We start from the raw sequence: 18,317 nt of genomic DNA, 5'->3' as shown, positions 1-18,317 counted from the left end.
ATATAATATGATAAAAATTATAAAATAATTAAAACCATGTATTTGGCCAACACATATTCAATTGCGCTAGTCCCAAACTAAAATGATAAATGGGAGATACGAAAGAATCTCTAACCCAGCAAAGAAGAGAACGGGTTCGTAGGATTGTTGTTACCCAAAAAATCAAATCCCGCTACCACCAGTGTTAGAGTCCGACTTCTATCAAGGCAGAATTAGTGTGCGCACCATTCGCGTAGCATTAGAATGCACCATGTGTTCTTAAAATGTGTGCGTGTTTGATACGTGCGAGGTGAATTTAACTACTCATTCCTTCCATAGTTTGATGGTTTCATTTCATTCCACTCCTCTCTCGCCCCTGATTCTCTTGTTCAAATGTATTCATTGACTAGTGTAGCAGGCTTCTTTTGTATTAACTACTGTTAATAAGTTTTTTTTTGGCGTCCTCCACCATTAAATCTCTTTAATGAAAGAGATAGACCTCTTTCAAGAATCCGCCAGTAAATCTCTCGCAAAGCTCAAGAAAAGTCCCAGGAGAGCGCCCTGTAAATCACATTAGGTGGCTCGACCAGCAGAGATTTTGCTAACTTTGCAGAAGGCGACTTATTGATAGCTTGAATTTGATTCTTCGACAACTTGATGATTGTTGGAACAAAGTATGAGCTGGAGCTACACACCTCGAAGCTTCCCATTGGCCCTCTAACTCTAAGCAATGAAGCCGCCTCATGAGATGCCGACCGGATATCATCAACAATGAAGCTTCCTCATGAGCTCGCCGACCGCCTTCTAAGCTGTAACGCCGCAACGTCATAGGCAGTGGCTGCCATCTCCGGCGTTTCGAAGTTGTCCAACCAAATTCTCGTTTTCTTCCCCAGCTCACGTATCTCTAACACCCATTTCCCCCATTTCCGCCTCCAAATGGTGAGTGTTGTAGCAGCAGTTCTGACAGCGTTATTGTTTGGGTGGGGGAGATTCAGGCACTTGTTGGGGCGGTTCAGTACTGTGTAGGGACAATGGGGAAGGAAGAGAAGAGAACACCGGCGACTGTTCAACACATCATGTTATAAATTTACCCCAAAAAAATCGCTTTACATAAATCCATTTATTTCCCCCTCTTCTCATTCTAGTCCAGATTTACTTTATTTCATCCACCAGTTTTCTCCGATCACCGGTGATAGCTGTTGGTTGGAGAGGGAGAGAGAGAGAGTAAAAACGGTGGATTCGATTCGGTATGACGAGAGTGGTGAGAGGAGTGCGTTTAATTCACCTCACACGTTTTCATCACATACATTTCAAGGACACGTGACGTGTCTTTATGCAGTGCGAACGATGTGCGCATCAACTCTGCCAATAGAAACTAGCCCCCCATCGTTAGGGGATAAAGGAGACGGGATCTACTCCTCACAACTAGCGCCTCACAAGCACATCCTAGTAAATATTGACGGGAGATGTTCCCAATGCACGGTGGATGTGCCTGTGAGGCGCCCATTTGTGAGGAGAAGACCCATCACGGGTTAAAGGGGTGGGGGATGGGCTACCCACCCCAATCTGTGGCTTGTAGTAGAGACCTAGAATGAAATCCCCCTGCCACTAGAAATGTAATTCATATCTGCAGCCCATATAGGGCGCCCCACGGCACAGAATTCCCAAAATGCACGCTGAAATGTGCGGTGAGATGTTTGTGGGGCGCCCTCAGTGAGGAGCAGATGTATTCACTAGGGTTAAGGCCTCAAGGGATGGGAATGGGCTATCCAAATGTGTTGGAGAGAGCAATGCTCACCTTATTGAAGATTTCAAGATAGGCAAGGTGGCAAGCCCAATGTTCCCAATGAAAGGGGAGGATGTGTTGTGGGGCGCGCTCTCTGGGAAGCCCATCCAAATTGCACTCCACCGTCATTGATCCGTCATTGATTGGCTGTATGAGTGGCATTCCATGGGTGCTAATACAGCTCCTACTGCATGTATCCATGCTTGCTCAGTGCTCCGTTGTTCTCTGGCATGCCTGGAAATGGCGTTGCAAGAATGCCATGGAAGTAAAAGATTCCTCCCCTCATGATGTGCCACATCTCAAATTAGAGTATCATCAATGCAACAATTAATATGCCATGTTGGACCTGCATCACATTATCAACCATTCGAGATGGGGAAATCTGCATTCTGCAACACAGCCAACACTCAATCCCTTCAGCCGATCACGTTATCCAGAATCATTCACTGTAGATAAAAATACAATGAAATGTGTAATTGCATATAGCTAAAGCTAATAGCATAATCCAACCAACAGATCTGTGACAAGAACCACACCAAACCAAACAAGACGTTACATTTAGTTACAGTGAAATTGATGCATGATTAAGCAACAGCAGGAAAATATAGACAGCAACGAATAATTTTGTGCATATATATTTTTTTCTTCAGTTTCAAAGTGCCATTTAAAGCTTACACCTTTCTATAATACAAAAATTTAACTACATCAATTGCCGAGTAGCTTCTGGTATTTCCGGGTCAGACCATTTGTCCGTTGCAGAAACATACACCTGGATCTCACGCTGCAACAAAATTTTAGGGTGGCGAGGGGGAAGGAGATGTTGGGGGCTTGAAATCCGGATACTGCACCCATTAAAACAAGAGAAAGATAAATATTCGTTCAAAGAATAAGAATAGAAATAGGATCACCAATGACTGAACTACAAATTTGTTTAATACTAGGAAGCGGGATAAGATAGCTGATCAGTATTATCAAACAGGCTAACCGAAAATGCAAGGTGCCAACCAGTGGGTTGGTAAGGTCTCCTACTGCTCGTAGTGGAGACTTGGGATCGAATCCTGCCTGCACCTTGGGGGGTCATGGATTGGGGGATGGGCTACCCCCCTGTTGTGTAGCCCTTCAAAAGAAATCCAAAAAAAAAAAAAACAGGCTAACCGAAAATAGAGTTTGTATATGCAATTTATGCTCATGAACTAAAATTTACTAGCATTGCCAAATGGATATAAATGAAGTCAAGAAAATTCTGCATGAATAATTTTGAAGGATGAAAATTACATATGGGTATGGCGAGAGTGATCTTGACAGTCCTGGAACTGATTCTGCTTTAACATCTGTTTGGGGTACTGAATTGACCTCGGAGCTAGGTTCTGCAGTTTTTTCTAATGTTGCCTCAGTATTCAACTCTGGAACAGCTTCAGCCTTCTTCACAGTATCGGGTGCTCTTTCCACAGGTGCCGGTAGAGACTTGTTATCTATAGGCGATGGTAGAACAGCCTTCCCAATTTGCTGAATTTGCAACAACATGGGGAGAGGGAAAGATTTTTAAACCACAGATGATAAGCCTGAATTTTTTATTAATATTGAAGATAAGCATGTACTAAAACGCTAATTTAAAGAGCACCACATATGATAGAGTTTGAACTGAAAACATCTCATCTTCAAATAAATGTATCCAATAAAACTATAGCAATTTAAGTAAGAAATCATCCAAGAACTTGCAACTTGACAGAAAGCATGCTCCTGATAGAGCACAATGAAAGGATAGGATTCATATAGCCAACCCCAAATAGTTGGAACCAAGGCTAAATTGAGTAAAACTTGGTTAATTGCATTATTATTACCTTTATTTCATCAATGAGCTCCTTGGGAGCAACCTTGGTGTTCAAGAACTCGTCGACTTGTTTTAATGTTACCTTTCTGTCCTGTCAGTGGAAACCAATGGATGTCAGGAACCTATAAACTTCTACTATAATGCTCAAATGAGGGATAGACAAAGAGCTTTAACATTGTTGAGTCTAAAACCATACAAATAAGCCCATATTCAACTAATGCAATCCAATATATACTGGATGGACTTAAATGTAGCAGCCATATCAAGGAACCATATTAACTTCTATCCAAGTTCAAAAATGAGTAAAATCTTGGATGGTCAAAAGAGAAAAAAAGCAGTTTAATGGTCTAAAAAGCAACCCAACTTATAGGAAGGTTACAAATCCTAGAATTTTCATTATGCTTTGCATGACAAAGAGGGGGCTGACCAATTTCATAGCCTGAAGAAATAATATCTATTCAGCATGCAGGATAAGAAGCATCTTGCTATTCTAGCAGACTTCTCAAATGCCTTGAAGAATTCTTAAAAGAACAGAATTACGAGTTGAGGAGGCATTGTCAGAGACTAACTTCTGCAAACAATAGTTTCTTGCTGACAAACTGAACAAGTGCAGCTGAACCCAGAAGTTGGAGTATTGTTTCTATCTACAAAAATTACATGAAAATATATCAGACGCTAGAATTCATATCAAGAAAACAACAAATGGATGCAATAAGATATATTGATATCTCAACCTCTGAAAATGCCAATACACCTAAGCCAGTTGCTGCTGCTATTCCAAGTGTAACAGGCAAACCATCAGAACCTTCCTGCATTAAAACTACTTTTGTCAGCAAATAGATGAAATTCAATTAATCAAAATAAAAGTGGAATTAATAACATCATGCTGGAACAAGAAACTAAATCTTCCACAAATTTTCAACAGTAAACGACATTTTTAGATGTTTTATCATATAGATGCTAGTACAGATAAGTACTGAATCAAGCAGTAGAAGCAAATGCTTCTTATTTTAAAATAGTTTCTCATGCAAAATAATCTATCAGTTGTATCATCATAGAAATTAGATATGTGTTCCTTCTTAAGAAAATAAAGGAGGGTCTCCATCAAAGAAGGTAGGGTCAGAAATAGGGGCCATTGGCCATTGCTTGATGCAATGGTAAAAGCTGGAACTGACAAGCATGAAGATGTTGGTTCAAGCCTGAGAGCGTCCACTTTGTAAAATAAATGCCAAAGCCTACCCATCCCAAGCAAAGAAAAATCTGTTTATTGAACGTGCAAGATGAAAATAAAAAGAATTTTCTTCTAGTGTGGAAATTATTGTTATCAGAAAGAAATTCATCCTCAAGAAGGAAAGATCATGTCCATTGCACTTGGTTTTCACTCTGGTGGTTATCTAAGCAAACACTTACGAAAGATGATGCACAACATTCAACGAAAAAAGTTAAACATATATTCAAACAAAGTGATTTTTATTAGTATAACAGGTTTCAATAGATTAATGAACATTGTCCAGAGCATCAACTGTAAGAGTACATGGCATTGGAGGGAAAGAACCAGTTTGCAGGCTATCTTTAACGTATCAGGGAAGGTTTAAGATTTTGTTAACATAAACCTTAGTTTTGTTCCTGACAGAGGTTTCTCATATCCCATCTTCCAATGTCCAAATGATCTACTTTAACACATGATTTTTTTGGAAGATGGGTTATCCTTGTTTATTAGAATACAAGGTGTGCCTGTCAAACTACATTTGAGAGTTCACAAAATATCTCTAACCCAGTGATTTAAGAATTAAATATAAGTTTGAGATGCATACCCCAAATGCACCACTTATAGCATCTGTCAAATTACCAAAATCAAAACTGAGTGCTCTCTTTGGGGGAATCCATGGTAGACCACTACTCTGCAAAATTTGCATTCATTGCCAAGATTTTCAATCTAAGTGTATCAAGGAGAAAATAAAATATCAATGAACAAGAAGAGAGAGAGAGAGAGTAAGGGTAGATAGACAATAACCAGCCATCCTCGAGGTCCCTCTGCACCATCTTTTATAGCATAAGCACCTTTGAAACCATTTGCAGTGACCAGTTCTGCAACCAATTCAGAGTTCCCATCAAACCTGGCTCACATAATAGTTCCAACTGAGTTAGTCCTGAATGGTAGTCTTGAAAATATTATCAGCAATTCAGAACAATACCGATACACGTAATTGAAAACCACATGGTCCAGTATTCGATATAGGTAAGAAATCAATATCCAGAACTACTACAGGAAAGGTGAAGGTCACACTCCTGATGACCATCTTTTCTATGCGCGCTCCCAGTTTCTTAACTGCACAAAGCATGCCTCATGATTGGAATCTAAAATACCAATTCTGAGGCATATTTTGGGTGGCTAGATGCTTCAGATGAGGTCCAAACTATGATCCCTAATACCAGAACATCACCAGTAAAAAGGTAAAAGTACAAACAATTCACAAAATAAAAAGGAAATGAAAAAAGAAGCAAACCACGAGGGTTAAAATTTAATTTCAGGAACAAATCAATAACATTTTTAATTCTCTGACATAGTTAAGAAAATAGCAAGATATATTACATAAATCAAGAAAATCCCCTAGAGAAAAACATCAAATAGCAGATCAGATCACACTGTTAACAACTTAATTTAACTATGTTGATTGTTTAAAAAAATTAACTATGTTGATTACGTTTCTTGCAGTTTATAGGATGGGGTTCTAGAACTATGTATTTTCTTTATTTAAGGAATGCTGTAGAGCTTTAAGGCTTCAGTTCATTATTAAGGTCTTACAAGCTTCCACAGTACCATATAATGTTCAAAAGATTATTGGTCATGCGTTTTATAGCTTTTTCTCCTGCACTATAGGAAGAGACTGCAATTTTAGCTTCTTCTTCTTCTTTTTTTTTTTTTTTTTTTTAAGAAACACAAGTTTAGCCTTCTAAGCAGCCAATATACATTATACTAGCATAGCTCAATGGATTGGTAACCTCATGATTGCCTGTATATCTTCAACTAATGCAGTATCAACTTTTCAATTCAACTCAGTCTTATCCCAATACAAATCCTTTGCTACCATTGTGCTCTATCAAAATCCATGTTTCTGTCAAATTATAGGTCCTTAGACAATTCCTTACCACTTCAGTCAATGCTTTCTTTGATCTTTTTTGTTTTGCTATTTTAGGAACTTCCACTTGCAGAAAGCCACTCTTCACTGGTGCAATAATCAATATACACATGTCCAAACTGTCTCAGTTCACCTTCCCTTATCTTGTAACCAATTGGAGCTACTCCTAAGTCCTCCATAGTACACTTGTTTCTAATTATTTCCTTTGTAGTCTTGCCAGACATCTACCTCAGCAGCCTCATCCCAACTATACTCATTTGTTGACATGTTGCTTCTTTGATTGCCCAACACTCTATCCCATATAACGACACCAGTCTTATAATTGTCTTATAAAACTTTCCTTTCAGTCTCATTATTATACACTGTTAACATAGCACAGTAGATGTGCCTCTCCACTTCAACCACCATTCTCTAATTTTATGGGAGACATCCTTTTTAATTTCTCCCTCATTATAGATGATGGATACAAGGTACCAGAAGTGGTTAATTTGGAATATCTCTTAATCATTAATCTTAAATGAACCACCATTTTTAACATTAGAAAGGACCATTACTCAATGTTGGTTCTAGCTATCCAGAGTCTTTGGATGGGCGGACAGGATATAGGCTTAACTTTGGTCTTTCTTTTCTTTGCATAAAATGGCTGCTCTTAGACTCAAACCTGTGTTCTCATGCTTACCAGTGGGAGATTTTACCATTATTACTACCATTTTTATTACAATTGTTTTCACATGTATTTTGTCTTAGTCCGACCTATCACTTGATGTTCCAGCTTTGCATTCAGCCCATCTCAAGTTCCTATATAATTAGCAAATAACATGCATAATAGATTGTAAGTGTCTTGTTATTTCACCCATAGTTAATTCAAAAGGATATCAAATAAGTGCTAACCTTTCTGTGTAAACCCATTGTAATTGAAAACCTCTCATCTCCTTTTTCTGAATTCTTACACTAGTTACTGCCTCTGCATACAGATCCTAATGATATCAATGTACCTATTTTAAGTCCCTCTCTTTTCCAGGTGGAGATCTCTTCTCTGCTTACAAACTTCCCTATTAAACTCCTAATTAAAAAAGATGGCATCTATAATGAATTTCCTGGCATGAATCCAATTTTCCAGATCAGAAAGGAAAACTAAGTAAACCATGCAACTCAATCAGTTCCAGAACTTAGGAAGAACTCAAAGTTAGAAAGTAGCGATTCTAAAGTTTCAAAAAATAAGGGATTATCTATGTTGCAAACTGTCTTGTTTAAAATCCAAGTATTAGACGACAGGAATGATTAGCACATAAAGAGAGAGAACAACAAATTCAGGGTTTAGAATTTACTTGTCTAAAATGAACAATGTGGTATTTTCTGGTTCCTTGAACTTCAAACATAGCCTCTTCAAGAAGCCTGGCTTGTCTTCACCTTTGTATACAATGGACACAGCCGCCTTCTTCAACCCCCTAATATCTGGGCTACCCACTTCCCTAAACTCCACCGCTTCTCTTATATCAAGCAATTGAGCATCAACATCATCGGCTAATTTTGCATAAGCATTCTTTGCAGACTCAACACCCCATGGCTTAGGCTTCTTCAGAACCTGAGACAAAACTAATGGAAGCGCTAAAATGGTGGCTCCGCCAACTATGATGGCAGGGTTCTCTGTTGCAAAGCTAACAACGCTGTCAACAAGACCACCCGCATCAACATCAGGACCACTACTAGATGTGGAAGTGCTGACAGACTGCTCTAGAGCCTCCTCATAAGTAAGAGCTCTTGCAAGCCCACCAGAAAGGACAGAAGTCAAAACCACTAGACCCCCATTAAGACTCCTCGACAGGATATCGGTTAAATTTGGTGGGGAGGTAACAGAATTAGCAGATTTGGAGAATTTGAAGGGAGAAATTGAAGGGAGTGATGAAATCCTTCTGGGCTCAGTTCTTCTATCAGAAAGAACTGAAACTGGGGGCAAGCCTACCGCATTGAGGGCCTCCATGGCATAATTATAGATCACGAAAAGGAAATCTAGACACTCAAGAAATTGACAGAAAAGCTTCAGTTTCCATGAGAATGGGTTTTATTCTATGGATTTTCTCTTCTCTTTCTTTAACTCGTTTCGAAGCAGGAACTGAGGAAGGAATGAAAGGCCTAGAGCTCAAGATGGGGAGTGCAACTGCAACAGACGTGGAAAGGCGCTTGATACATGACCAATAAGGAGATGTCACCTGGAGTGTTAGGATGAGATAATACTGATCGCCTAGAACCAGTGGCTTGGATTCTCCATGCCTTTCACGAATGTGTGGCTGAAAATGAAGCTACGAAGGGTAGTACGTAATGACGCGTGGGGCGTACAGCGTAGTACACCACGCACATGATGATCTTGGATGAGAACGCTCTGGTGCCGTGTGTTACTCTGCCGTGTTTCACTGTTTATAATTCATTGGCTAAAAATGGGGAAACAAAATAATGCGATTGTCTCAAATGAGGATCAAAATGACTATAGGCCAATCAGCATATGTAATGTCTTAAATGAGGATCAAAATGATTAAATAATTGGATAAGGGAGGATCAAAATAATTTGATTATTAAGAATGTCTCAAATGAGGAAATTCGTGATACCCTCGATTTTATGGGAGATCTTAAGGCTCTAGGTCCAAATGCGTTAAATGTATTATTTCTTAAGAAATACCGGAATTCTATTAGAGAATTAATATGTGGTGTTATTAAAGTTTTCTTCCATAGAGGAAAAATGTGTAGAGTTTTAAATCAAACCTTCATTACTTTGATCCCAAAGAAAAAGAACCCAAATGATGTGAATGATTATAGGTCGATCAACCTATGTAATGTCATTATAAAATTATTGCGAAGATTTTGGTCAATAGAATTAAACCATTTTTTTAACAACATTATCTCCTCGTTTCAAAGTGCTTTTATTCTCATTAGGCAAATTAATGATAACGTACTTATTGTTCATGAGATGATTCATTCTATGAGAAAAAAGAAGGGTAAGTCAGGAATTATGGCTTGCAAGATTGATATGGAGAAAGCCTATGACAAGTTGGAATGGTATTACATTGAAAAGGTTCTTCAAAAGTCTAGTTTTCCATGAAAAGTGGATCGCGTGGGTTATGGAATGCATCAAATCGGTTTCTTATAGAATTTTAATTAATGAGACTCCTTCGGCTGAATTCATTCCAAGTGGGGATATTCGGCAGGGGGATCCTCTATCTCCTTACATTTTTGTGCTCTGTGAGGAGACTCTTGCAGAGAATCTGGAAAAAGAAGCAGATTCTAGTACCAAAGATATTGGGTGCAGAATTTCTAGAGGGAGTCCAAAGATCCCCATTATGCAATTTGTTGATGATTGTATTACTTTTGCAAATACTTTAGTTCCTGCATGCATGAAAATTAAGAAAATTCTCTGAAATTATGAGAAAGCATTGGGACAAACCCCAAACTTCAGTAAATCTTCAGTTCTTATTTCAAGGAATATTCACCCAAAACTTCAAAAAATGATTTCAAGGATGCTTAGAATTCCTAAGGAATTGGAGCAAAAGAAGTATCTTGGTGCTTCTTTAATCAATAAAACAGTTACAAATAATACTTTTGCCTTTGTCAAGGAGAAAATGATCCAAAAACTCGCAAATTGGAAAAAAAATACTCTTTCTTTAGCAGGAAGACTTACATTGATTAACTCCATTACGAACATGAAAATATTATGGTATCAGATTTGATCAACTTAGATGGTGAGTGTTGGGATGAACCCAGAGTTTGTGCAATTGTTCCTAGTGATATTTGGGAAAAAATCAAATCCATTTTTATTTCTCCTAGATGGCTTGAAGATAAAATTATTTGGGATGGGAACTCTTCAGGAATTTTTTTTTTCTATTAAATCAACCTATTTGCTGAAATGCTCTTCAATCCTCGGGGTTAATAACTCAGTAAAGTGGCTTGACATGATTTGGAACATCAAATGCCCTCCAAAAATCAAAACCTTTATTTTTCTTCTCTTCCAAAATAACCTTCTTTCAAAGATGCTTTTGAGGAAAAGAGGTTTTAAAATTGATGGAGCTTGTAGTTTCTGCAGTGAGGAAGAGGACTTAGATCATATTTTCAAGCACTGTTCTTTCTCCTACCAAATCTGGTCTATCCTCTATGACTCGTTAGGGGGTCCATTAGATAGTGACCAAAACCTTCTTGACTAGTGGGCTATTTGGAAAAATCGAAATCAGAAAATTTTTTATAACATTGTGAGCCCTCTTCAAGTAATTCTTGAGTGTGCCATGCATTTGTTTTTGGAATTCTTGGAAGGTGAAAAAGGTGTAGACATTGATGTTATGGACGCATTCCTCGTAAAGACGTACCATCGCCGCCGGCAACAACAAGAACCTGACCCACCGCCAGATTAGATTATATCATCTTGCTTGTTCTTATCTTATTCTATTGCTCTTATCTTATCTTGTTAGTAAGTTATCAGATTATGATTAGTTTATCTTATTATCGGATTAGGATTAGTTTATATTGTTATCAGATTAGGATTATGTTATCTTATTATCATATTAGGATTAGCTTGTCTTAGCCTTAGCAAGACAGAATTGGAAGTCTCCCTATTCAACAAGGAGACTCCCTAAGATTAGGACTCTTGTAATCTCCTATTTAAGGAGACACCATTTTTGAATGAGTATATCGAATATTTAGTCAAGAAAGAGAGTAAATGAGAGTTAGGTGATCTCTTGAACAAATCACCATTAGGGCTCCTAGATAGGTCCATCAAGAGCAGGGAGGAACAAGGGAAAACAGAGGGTTTTCCCCATGGACCGACCCATGATGAGATTCTATTCGCGGGCCCATAACACATTGGTTCCCCTCCCAAGTTGTGGAAGCCCATCGTTTGGACTGCTTCGCCCCAAGATAGCATTAAAATCAACTTTGATGCTTATCGTATCTTAGATGGTCCTAGTATTACTGCTTGTATTGCCCGTAACCATCTTGCTCGTGTCCTAGATACCAAAGCTATCAAGATTGAGTACAATCAATCAAGATGAAGAGTGAGCAGCCTAGGATGCCATTAAGATGGCAGTAAAGTTCCATCAATTTCCGATCATTATTGAAGGAGACTGAAAGTTTGTGATTTTGCACATCAACCAGAAGACTAAGCCCCCGTGGAAGATGAAGAACACAATCAAGACCTGCATCAGGATAAAGAACACCTTTTCTAGAAGACTTATCTTTCAACATGTCTACAGAGAAGCGAACTAGGCCAAAGATTGGATTGCTCGTGAAGCCCAGATTACTACTTTGGAGTTTGTATATTTTAACTCATCTTCCCTTCCCCCTTCTCTTTCCTCTATTCATTTAGTTGATTATTGGGGGTGCACTACCCCCTGTTTGTTTTAGTGTTTTCTAGATTTATTCAAAAGAAAAAAAGGATGGAGCTACCAAAATGACCCAAAAAATAAAATTGAATAAATAAAATTACCTGCCTACCTGGTTTTTTGGGATAACTTGACTGCACTCCACCTCAAAATTATGAATTTAACTGCATACCTACAATAATTCAAAATTATAAACACCTCCACCTATAACACCTATACCTGCATGTAAATTGGCATCAATTCCGAGTTGACATCTACCCTAACTGTACGGTGGAGCTAAGATTGGCTGAATAGTAAAACCCCCTTTTGCAAATAAAAAAAAAAACTGAAAAAGTTGTCATTTATCAAGGAGCATCAATACAAAAAGGTTTGGTTGCATAGGTTTTTCACTATCATACTGTATTTATATGCATTATAAGCCAGTTCATGTGCAACCCTGTTCATATCTCTATTTATATGCTTTACACATACTATATCAAAAAGAGATAATAGTTGTAAAACTTATTGCTTTATAGGCTAGATAAGCCAACCATGTTCATCATTCTTGTAGAAAATGTTGACTATGCTTTTTGAGTCAGAAAATATAGAGAGTGAAGTGATTCATAATTTGAAGAACTTGCTCTTTATTTTGTATTAGAATATTTATAGAGAAGATTTTACATGATAAGATGATATAGCTGTATGGCTTTTTGAGTCAGAAAATATAGAGAGTAAAGTGATTCATAATTTGAAGAACTTGCTCTTTATTTTGTATTAGAATATTTATAGAGAAGATTTTACATGATAAGATGATACAGTTGTATGGCTTTTTGAGTCAGAAAATATAGAGAGTAAAGTAATTCATAGTTTGAAGAACTTGCTTTGTATTTTGAGCGTATTGTATTAGAATATTTATAGAGAATATTTTACATGATAAGATGATACAACTTTATAGAATTTGAGTATAAACAAATCACAACAAAAACAGGAGTAGAGAGGATAAGCCCTATCATAAGAGGGAGTTATCCATAACACCCCCCTTCAAGCGAAATGGGGAAGGATGAATAGTAAGCTTGTCTTGAAGCAACTGAAATTGCTGAGAAGAGAGAAGTTTGATGAGAATGTTAGCAGTTTGGTCTTGGGTGCGAATGAAGCGAACTTGGAACTGTTTGTTTGCGACCCATTCACATACAAAATGAAAGTCCAATTCTATATGCTTAGTTCTTGCATGAAAGATGGGATTAACAACTAAGAATATGGCACCGAGGTTATCACACCATAGTGTGGCAGGGCCATTAGGAGGAAAGCCAAGCTCCTGTAGTAACATATGAATCCAAGAGGCTTCAATAGCCAAGGCAATAGGACTTCTACACTTAGACTCAGTGCTTGATCGAGAAACTATTGTTTGCTTCTAGGAACTCCATGATATAAGGTTGGGGCCAAGGAAGATGCAAAAACCTTGCTGGGAGTGATGATCGTTGGGGTAGGTAGCCCAATCAGTGTTTGAGTATATGGAGAAATGAAGCTCCTTGAGAAGTCATATCAAGAGGCCATGAGATGGTGTGGGCTTGAGATACCGAAGGATGTGCTTCACAATTGACCAATGAGCAGTGGTGGGGGATTTTAAAAATTGGCAAACTTTGTTCACGGCAAAGGAAATTTTAGGCCATGTTATAGTGAGATATTGCAAACTTCCCACAATGCTTCTATACATAGTGGGGTCAGGAAGCAGGTCCCCTAAGTTAATAGAAAGCTTTAAAGCAATAGACAGGTGTTGATATTGGTTTTTCATCTTGCATATTTTCTTTGTTAAGGAGGTCTTAGACATACTTATGTTGACATAGATGTAATCCATCCCAATGATGTTGGGCTTCAATCCCAAGAAAATAGTGTAGGGGGCCTAAATCATGCATGAAAAAGGTAGGACCCAAGGATTGAAGAAATTTGTCAACAATAGCGGAGTGAGAGTCCATTAGTAAAATGTCATCAACATAGATGAGTAGCATGAGAGTGAATGATGACATTTTGAAGAAGAAAAGAGATGAATCAGCTCTAGACTCATGGAAGCCATAAGAAAGAAGAAATTCACAAAAGCGATGGAACCAACTACGAGGTGCTTGCTTAAGCCCATATAGAGAGCATTAGAGTTTGCAAACATGATGAGGAGTCTAAGGATCAACAAAACCAATTGGTTGGCTCATGTAAACATCTTTAGTGAGAAAGCCATGTAAGAAAGGTATTGCTAATGCCAAGTTGTTTAATGGACAATCTATGAGTGAGAGCCAAAGACAATATGAGTCAAATGGTTGTGGGCTTTAATTACAACCAGGCTATAGGTTTCATCATAATCCAACCTATCTTGTTGGCTATAGCCTTTGGCCACTAGGCGGGCCTTGTAGGTGAGCCACATAACCATTAGGATTCTTCTTGATAAGAAAAACCCACTTATTACCAATGATATTCTTATTAGTAGGTGGAGGAACAAGAACCCATGTGTTATTCTTGACTAGAGCCTGAAATTCTACCGCTATTGCAACTTGCCACCTAAGGTCCTTATGGGCCTAGGTATAGGATGTGGGCTTGGTTTTAGGTAAAGGGATGGCTAACATTGCATATTTTATCTTAGGTTTAACAATGCTAGATTTGAGTCTAATAGTCATAGGATGAGTGCTCATGGGATTTGATAAAGATAATGATGGTGGTGGAGTATGCTGGCTGGTGGATGGTGGAGAAACAGAAGTAGTTTGAGCTAACAGGGACAGGTTTGGTGGCTCACTAGAAGGAGATTGAACTAGAGTACTTGATAAAGTAGTGGAAGGCATGGAAGGGATACCTAAAGGTGAACTAGTAATGGGCTTCAAAGGACAAGGATGATGAATGATTGGTGGAGATCCAATGGCGAGAGCAGGCGTGATATCTAGAGAGGAATTGTTCTCATGATGTAGGAACGGAAACACTTCTTCATGAAAGACAACATGTCGTGAGTAATAGATATGCCCACTTGTAGCCATAACGATTGGTACCATAACCTAGAAAAATACAACACATCGACCTATACTCCAACTTGTTGCTATTTTAAGGTCGAAGATACGAGTAGCAAGCACATCTGAAAGTATGAAGGGTGGTGAAATCAGGTTGTTGATGATACAATTTCTCGAATGGCATGCCAATAACCGAGGAAGGTAGGTGATTTGTGAGATATACTACAGTCTCAAATTCTTCAGGCCAGAATTTGGAAGGAGCATGGGCATTTGCAAGTAATGTGAGACTAGTTTCGATGATATGTCAGTGTTTTCTCTCAATAAAGCCATTTTGCTCCAACGTGTGTGAGCAAGAAAGGCAATGAATTATTCCTAAAGAGAGAAGAAGAGGAGCAAGTCGGCTATACTCAGTACCACCATCAGTTTGAAGCATTTTAATTTTGCAATCAAATTGATTTTCCACCATAGATTTAAATTGAGTGAACATGGGTGGCACATCTGACTTGCATGTCATGATAGATCCATGTGTATTTACTAAAAGCATCAACGAAGTGCAAATAATAATGAAATCCATTGATTGAAGAACAAGGAGTGGGGCCCCATACATAAGAGCAAATAATTTCCAATGGTCTAGTAACAATAGTAGAGCTATGAGAGAAGGGAAGCCTATGGCTTTTTTTTGAGTTGACAGTGGCGATAGGGAGCAAGCCGCTTATTTGTGATAGGTAATTGAAACTTGGTGATGAGATGTTGAGTAATTTTAGGACTTGGGTGGCCAAGCCTTTGATGCCAGATAGAAGGACTGGTGCATTCTTCAATGAAAACTCTTGGTCTACATGGTGAGTGAGTGGCATGCTAGCTTTACACCTGATACAAGCCATTTTTAATCAGTCCCTAGAGAAAATTCTCATGGCATTGGCCTTATCTTATCTATAGATAAAAATCAACTCTCCTAATCTAATTAAGAGTTTCTTGATTCAAATCTTTATTTCGATCTGGACTCTTTGAGTGGATAGGGACAATTGCTTATCCTATCTGCTGATCTAAATCCTAGAACCGCCCCTCTTTAATTAATCTAATTAAACCAGTTCGAATTAGGCTTTAGGCCCATTAAGTCCATGTGCTTACTTATCATCCAAACTACTACCCAGTTGGATATCCTTGTATGGCATGGGACCCAAACATTGATCTACACATCAGCCTACAAGGACTGGCCAAATTCACTGTAAGTGACAATGAATCCCTGAGCCCATCACCATGGGCTCTTAATGGGGCCAACATTTACACTAAATGGTCTTTGGGTCAAGCCACCTTATAGAAACCCAAGGACTGTGGGCAGATGCAAGATTAGCCCATCAGGTATTACCCTCAATGGCCTTACACTTAACCTCTTAGCCCATAATGATCAAACACAACTCGACAAGAGAGGACATCTCTCTCGACTACAAGGTATAACGCTGCACTCTCTATTCACATGGATCCCGGGAATTAAAACCTTTTGCAAACATTTTGAAACCATAATATATATATATATATATATATATATATATATATATATATATATATATATATATATATATATATATATGTATGTATGTATATTTCTATATAAATATATTTTGCAAAACAAATTTCAGTGGTTGAAAACGGCTGCTGGCAACTTTGGTTTCCATCGGAGAGAGTGCATCCCTGATCATTTACTGTGTGTGTGTGTATTTATATATAAATATATTTTGCAAAACAAATTTCAACGGTTGAAATCAGCTGCCAGCAGCTTTAGTTTCCATTAGAGAGAGTGCATCCCTGATCATTCACTTTGTCCGACAAAGGGGATGATCTTGTCACTATGATCACCTATTTAGATGAATTCTCGGACTGTCCCAACATATCCAGGTTTTGACCCCCTCTAAGGATCTCACTGATTAGTATATCAAAGATAGCCCAATCTGACACTTAGTGTAGTATCATAATCAAGTCTAGGGGTCAGGTGTAACATTCCAGTTTTTCCTATTTATCTCCAAGGTCCAGGGCAATATTGGAATTCTTGTCCGGTTCAGGATTTCAAGAAAACCCACACTGCATGTACCTCAGGTCTCACACTAGCAGCTGAGACAAGACATCCAATCAACTTGGTAGCACATCAGTGTCAGCTTTGGTAGGATAAATCTCCCCAGATCTATCCAACGGTTGTGAAGATTCTAAACTAAAACGAGTCTCATATGTGTCCAGTTTAAGGGTATTACACAGAAACACACCATAATAACATGAATCAAATATGTATTTTATTCATTTACATTAAATGTCATAATGTACATCATTCTGATTGGAGCTAAAGGCATACACTGTCAAAAACTTTCTGTGTCAGTAGCTTAGTCAATAGGTCTGGCACATTTTCGCTGATGCTACCTTTTAACATTAATCTCCCGTAGATCCTGTGTTGTCACACAACAGTGGAATGGGTGATGTGTTGAATTCCGAATTCCAGAATGAACACCTTCATTCATTAGACAACCTCACTTACGACAATGTGTTTGGCTTGGATTATGGACTGTTATTCTTACTACTTAGTACCCCTATTTTTTGATTTTCCAGCAAACAACACACAATCTTATCGTGAAGATATAACTAAATGTAGACATTCTACCATTTGGATCTGACTGGAAGTTGGCATTAGTATACCCCTAGATCTGTAGTGAATTACCATCAAATACCAGACAAAACTGTTTTGTCATTCGAAGGTACTTGAGTATGTTTTTCACAACAGTCCAATGCTCCTGCCCTGGGTTTGACTGGAATCTGTTTACCACACTCACTGCCTGAACGATGTCAGGACGAGTGCACAGCATGGCATACGTGATGCTCCTTACGGCTGAGGCATAAGGAACATCCTTCATGCCTTCAATCTCCTAAAGAGTCTTGGGAGACATTTCCTGGGAGAGAGTGACTCCATGCTTGAAAGGAACATTTCCTTTTTTGGAGTTCTCCATGCTGTATCTCTTGACTATCTTGTCAATGTAAGCAGATTGGGATAATCCTATTATCCTCTTCGATCTATCTCTATAGAGCCGAAAACCCAGTATGTAGGAGGCTTCTCTAAGATCTTTCATGGAGAATTATTGTGAAAGCCATACTTTCACCATAGTCAACATTCCTATATCATTCCCAATGAGTAGAATGTCATCTACATACAGAACTAGGAGTGTAACCTTATTCCCACTGGATTTCCTGTAAACACAAGGCTCATCCGGATTTTGCTCAAAG

At 38.4% G+C, this 18,317-nt stretch overlaps 1 protein-coding gene and 1 long non-coding RNA gene across 2 annotated transcripts; both read right to left on the bottom strand.

The window, feature by feature from the left end:
• Window positions 1-603: 603 nt before the first annotated feature.
• LOC148879660 (uncharacterized) lies at window positions 604-1,918 on the bottom strand. Its single transcript, XR_016104304.1, has 2 exons — window positions 1,778-1,918; window positions 604-1,175 (listed from the first exon to the last, which is right to left on the bottom strand). It is a non-coding gene; the product is annotated as an uncharacterized LOC148879660 (long non-coding RNA).
• Window positions 1,919-2,370: 452 nt separating this feature from the next.
• Window positions 2,371-8,948, bottom strand: LOC148879659 (rhodanese-like domain-containing protein 4, chloroplastic). The gene is made up of 8 exons (XM_088961263.1): window positions 8,065-8,948; window positions 5,611-5,713; window positions 5,411-5,497; window positions 4,331-4,405; window positions 4,166-4,240; window positions 3,607-3,687; window positions 3,041-3,271; window positions 2,371-2,607 (listed from the first exon to the last, which is right to left on the bottom strand). Exons 1-8 carry the CDS (start codon window positions 8,715-8,717, stop codon window positions 2,560-2,562), a joined length of 1,353 nt encoding a protein of 450 aa, XP_088817389.1. The 5' UTR covers window positions 8,718-8,948; the 3' UTR covers window positions 2,371-2,559.
• Window positions 8,949-18,317: the final 9,369 nt, after the last annotated feature.

The sequence above is a fragment of the Nelumbo lutea genome, chromosome 1 (assembly GCF_056320005.1).
Source record: "Nelumbo lutea isolate HS-2025 chromosome 1, American lotus-T2T, whole genome shotgun sequence".
Classification (NCBI taxonomy): Eukaryota; Viridiplantae; Streptophyta; class Magnoliopsida; order Proteales; family Nelumbonaceae; genus Nelumbo; species Nelumbo lutea.
The sequence above is the reverse complement of the archived record's forward strand: the minus strand, read 5'-3'. Positions and strand labels throughout refer to the sequence as shown.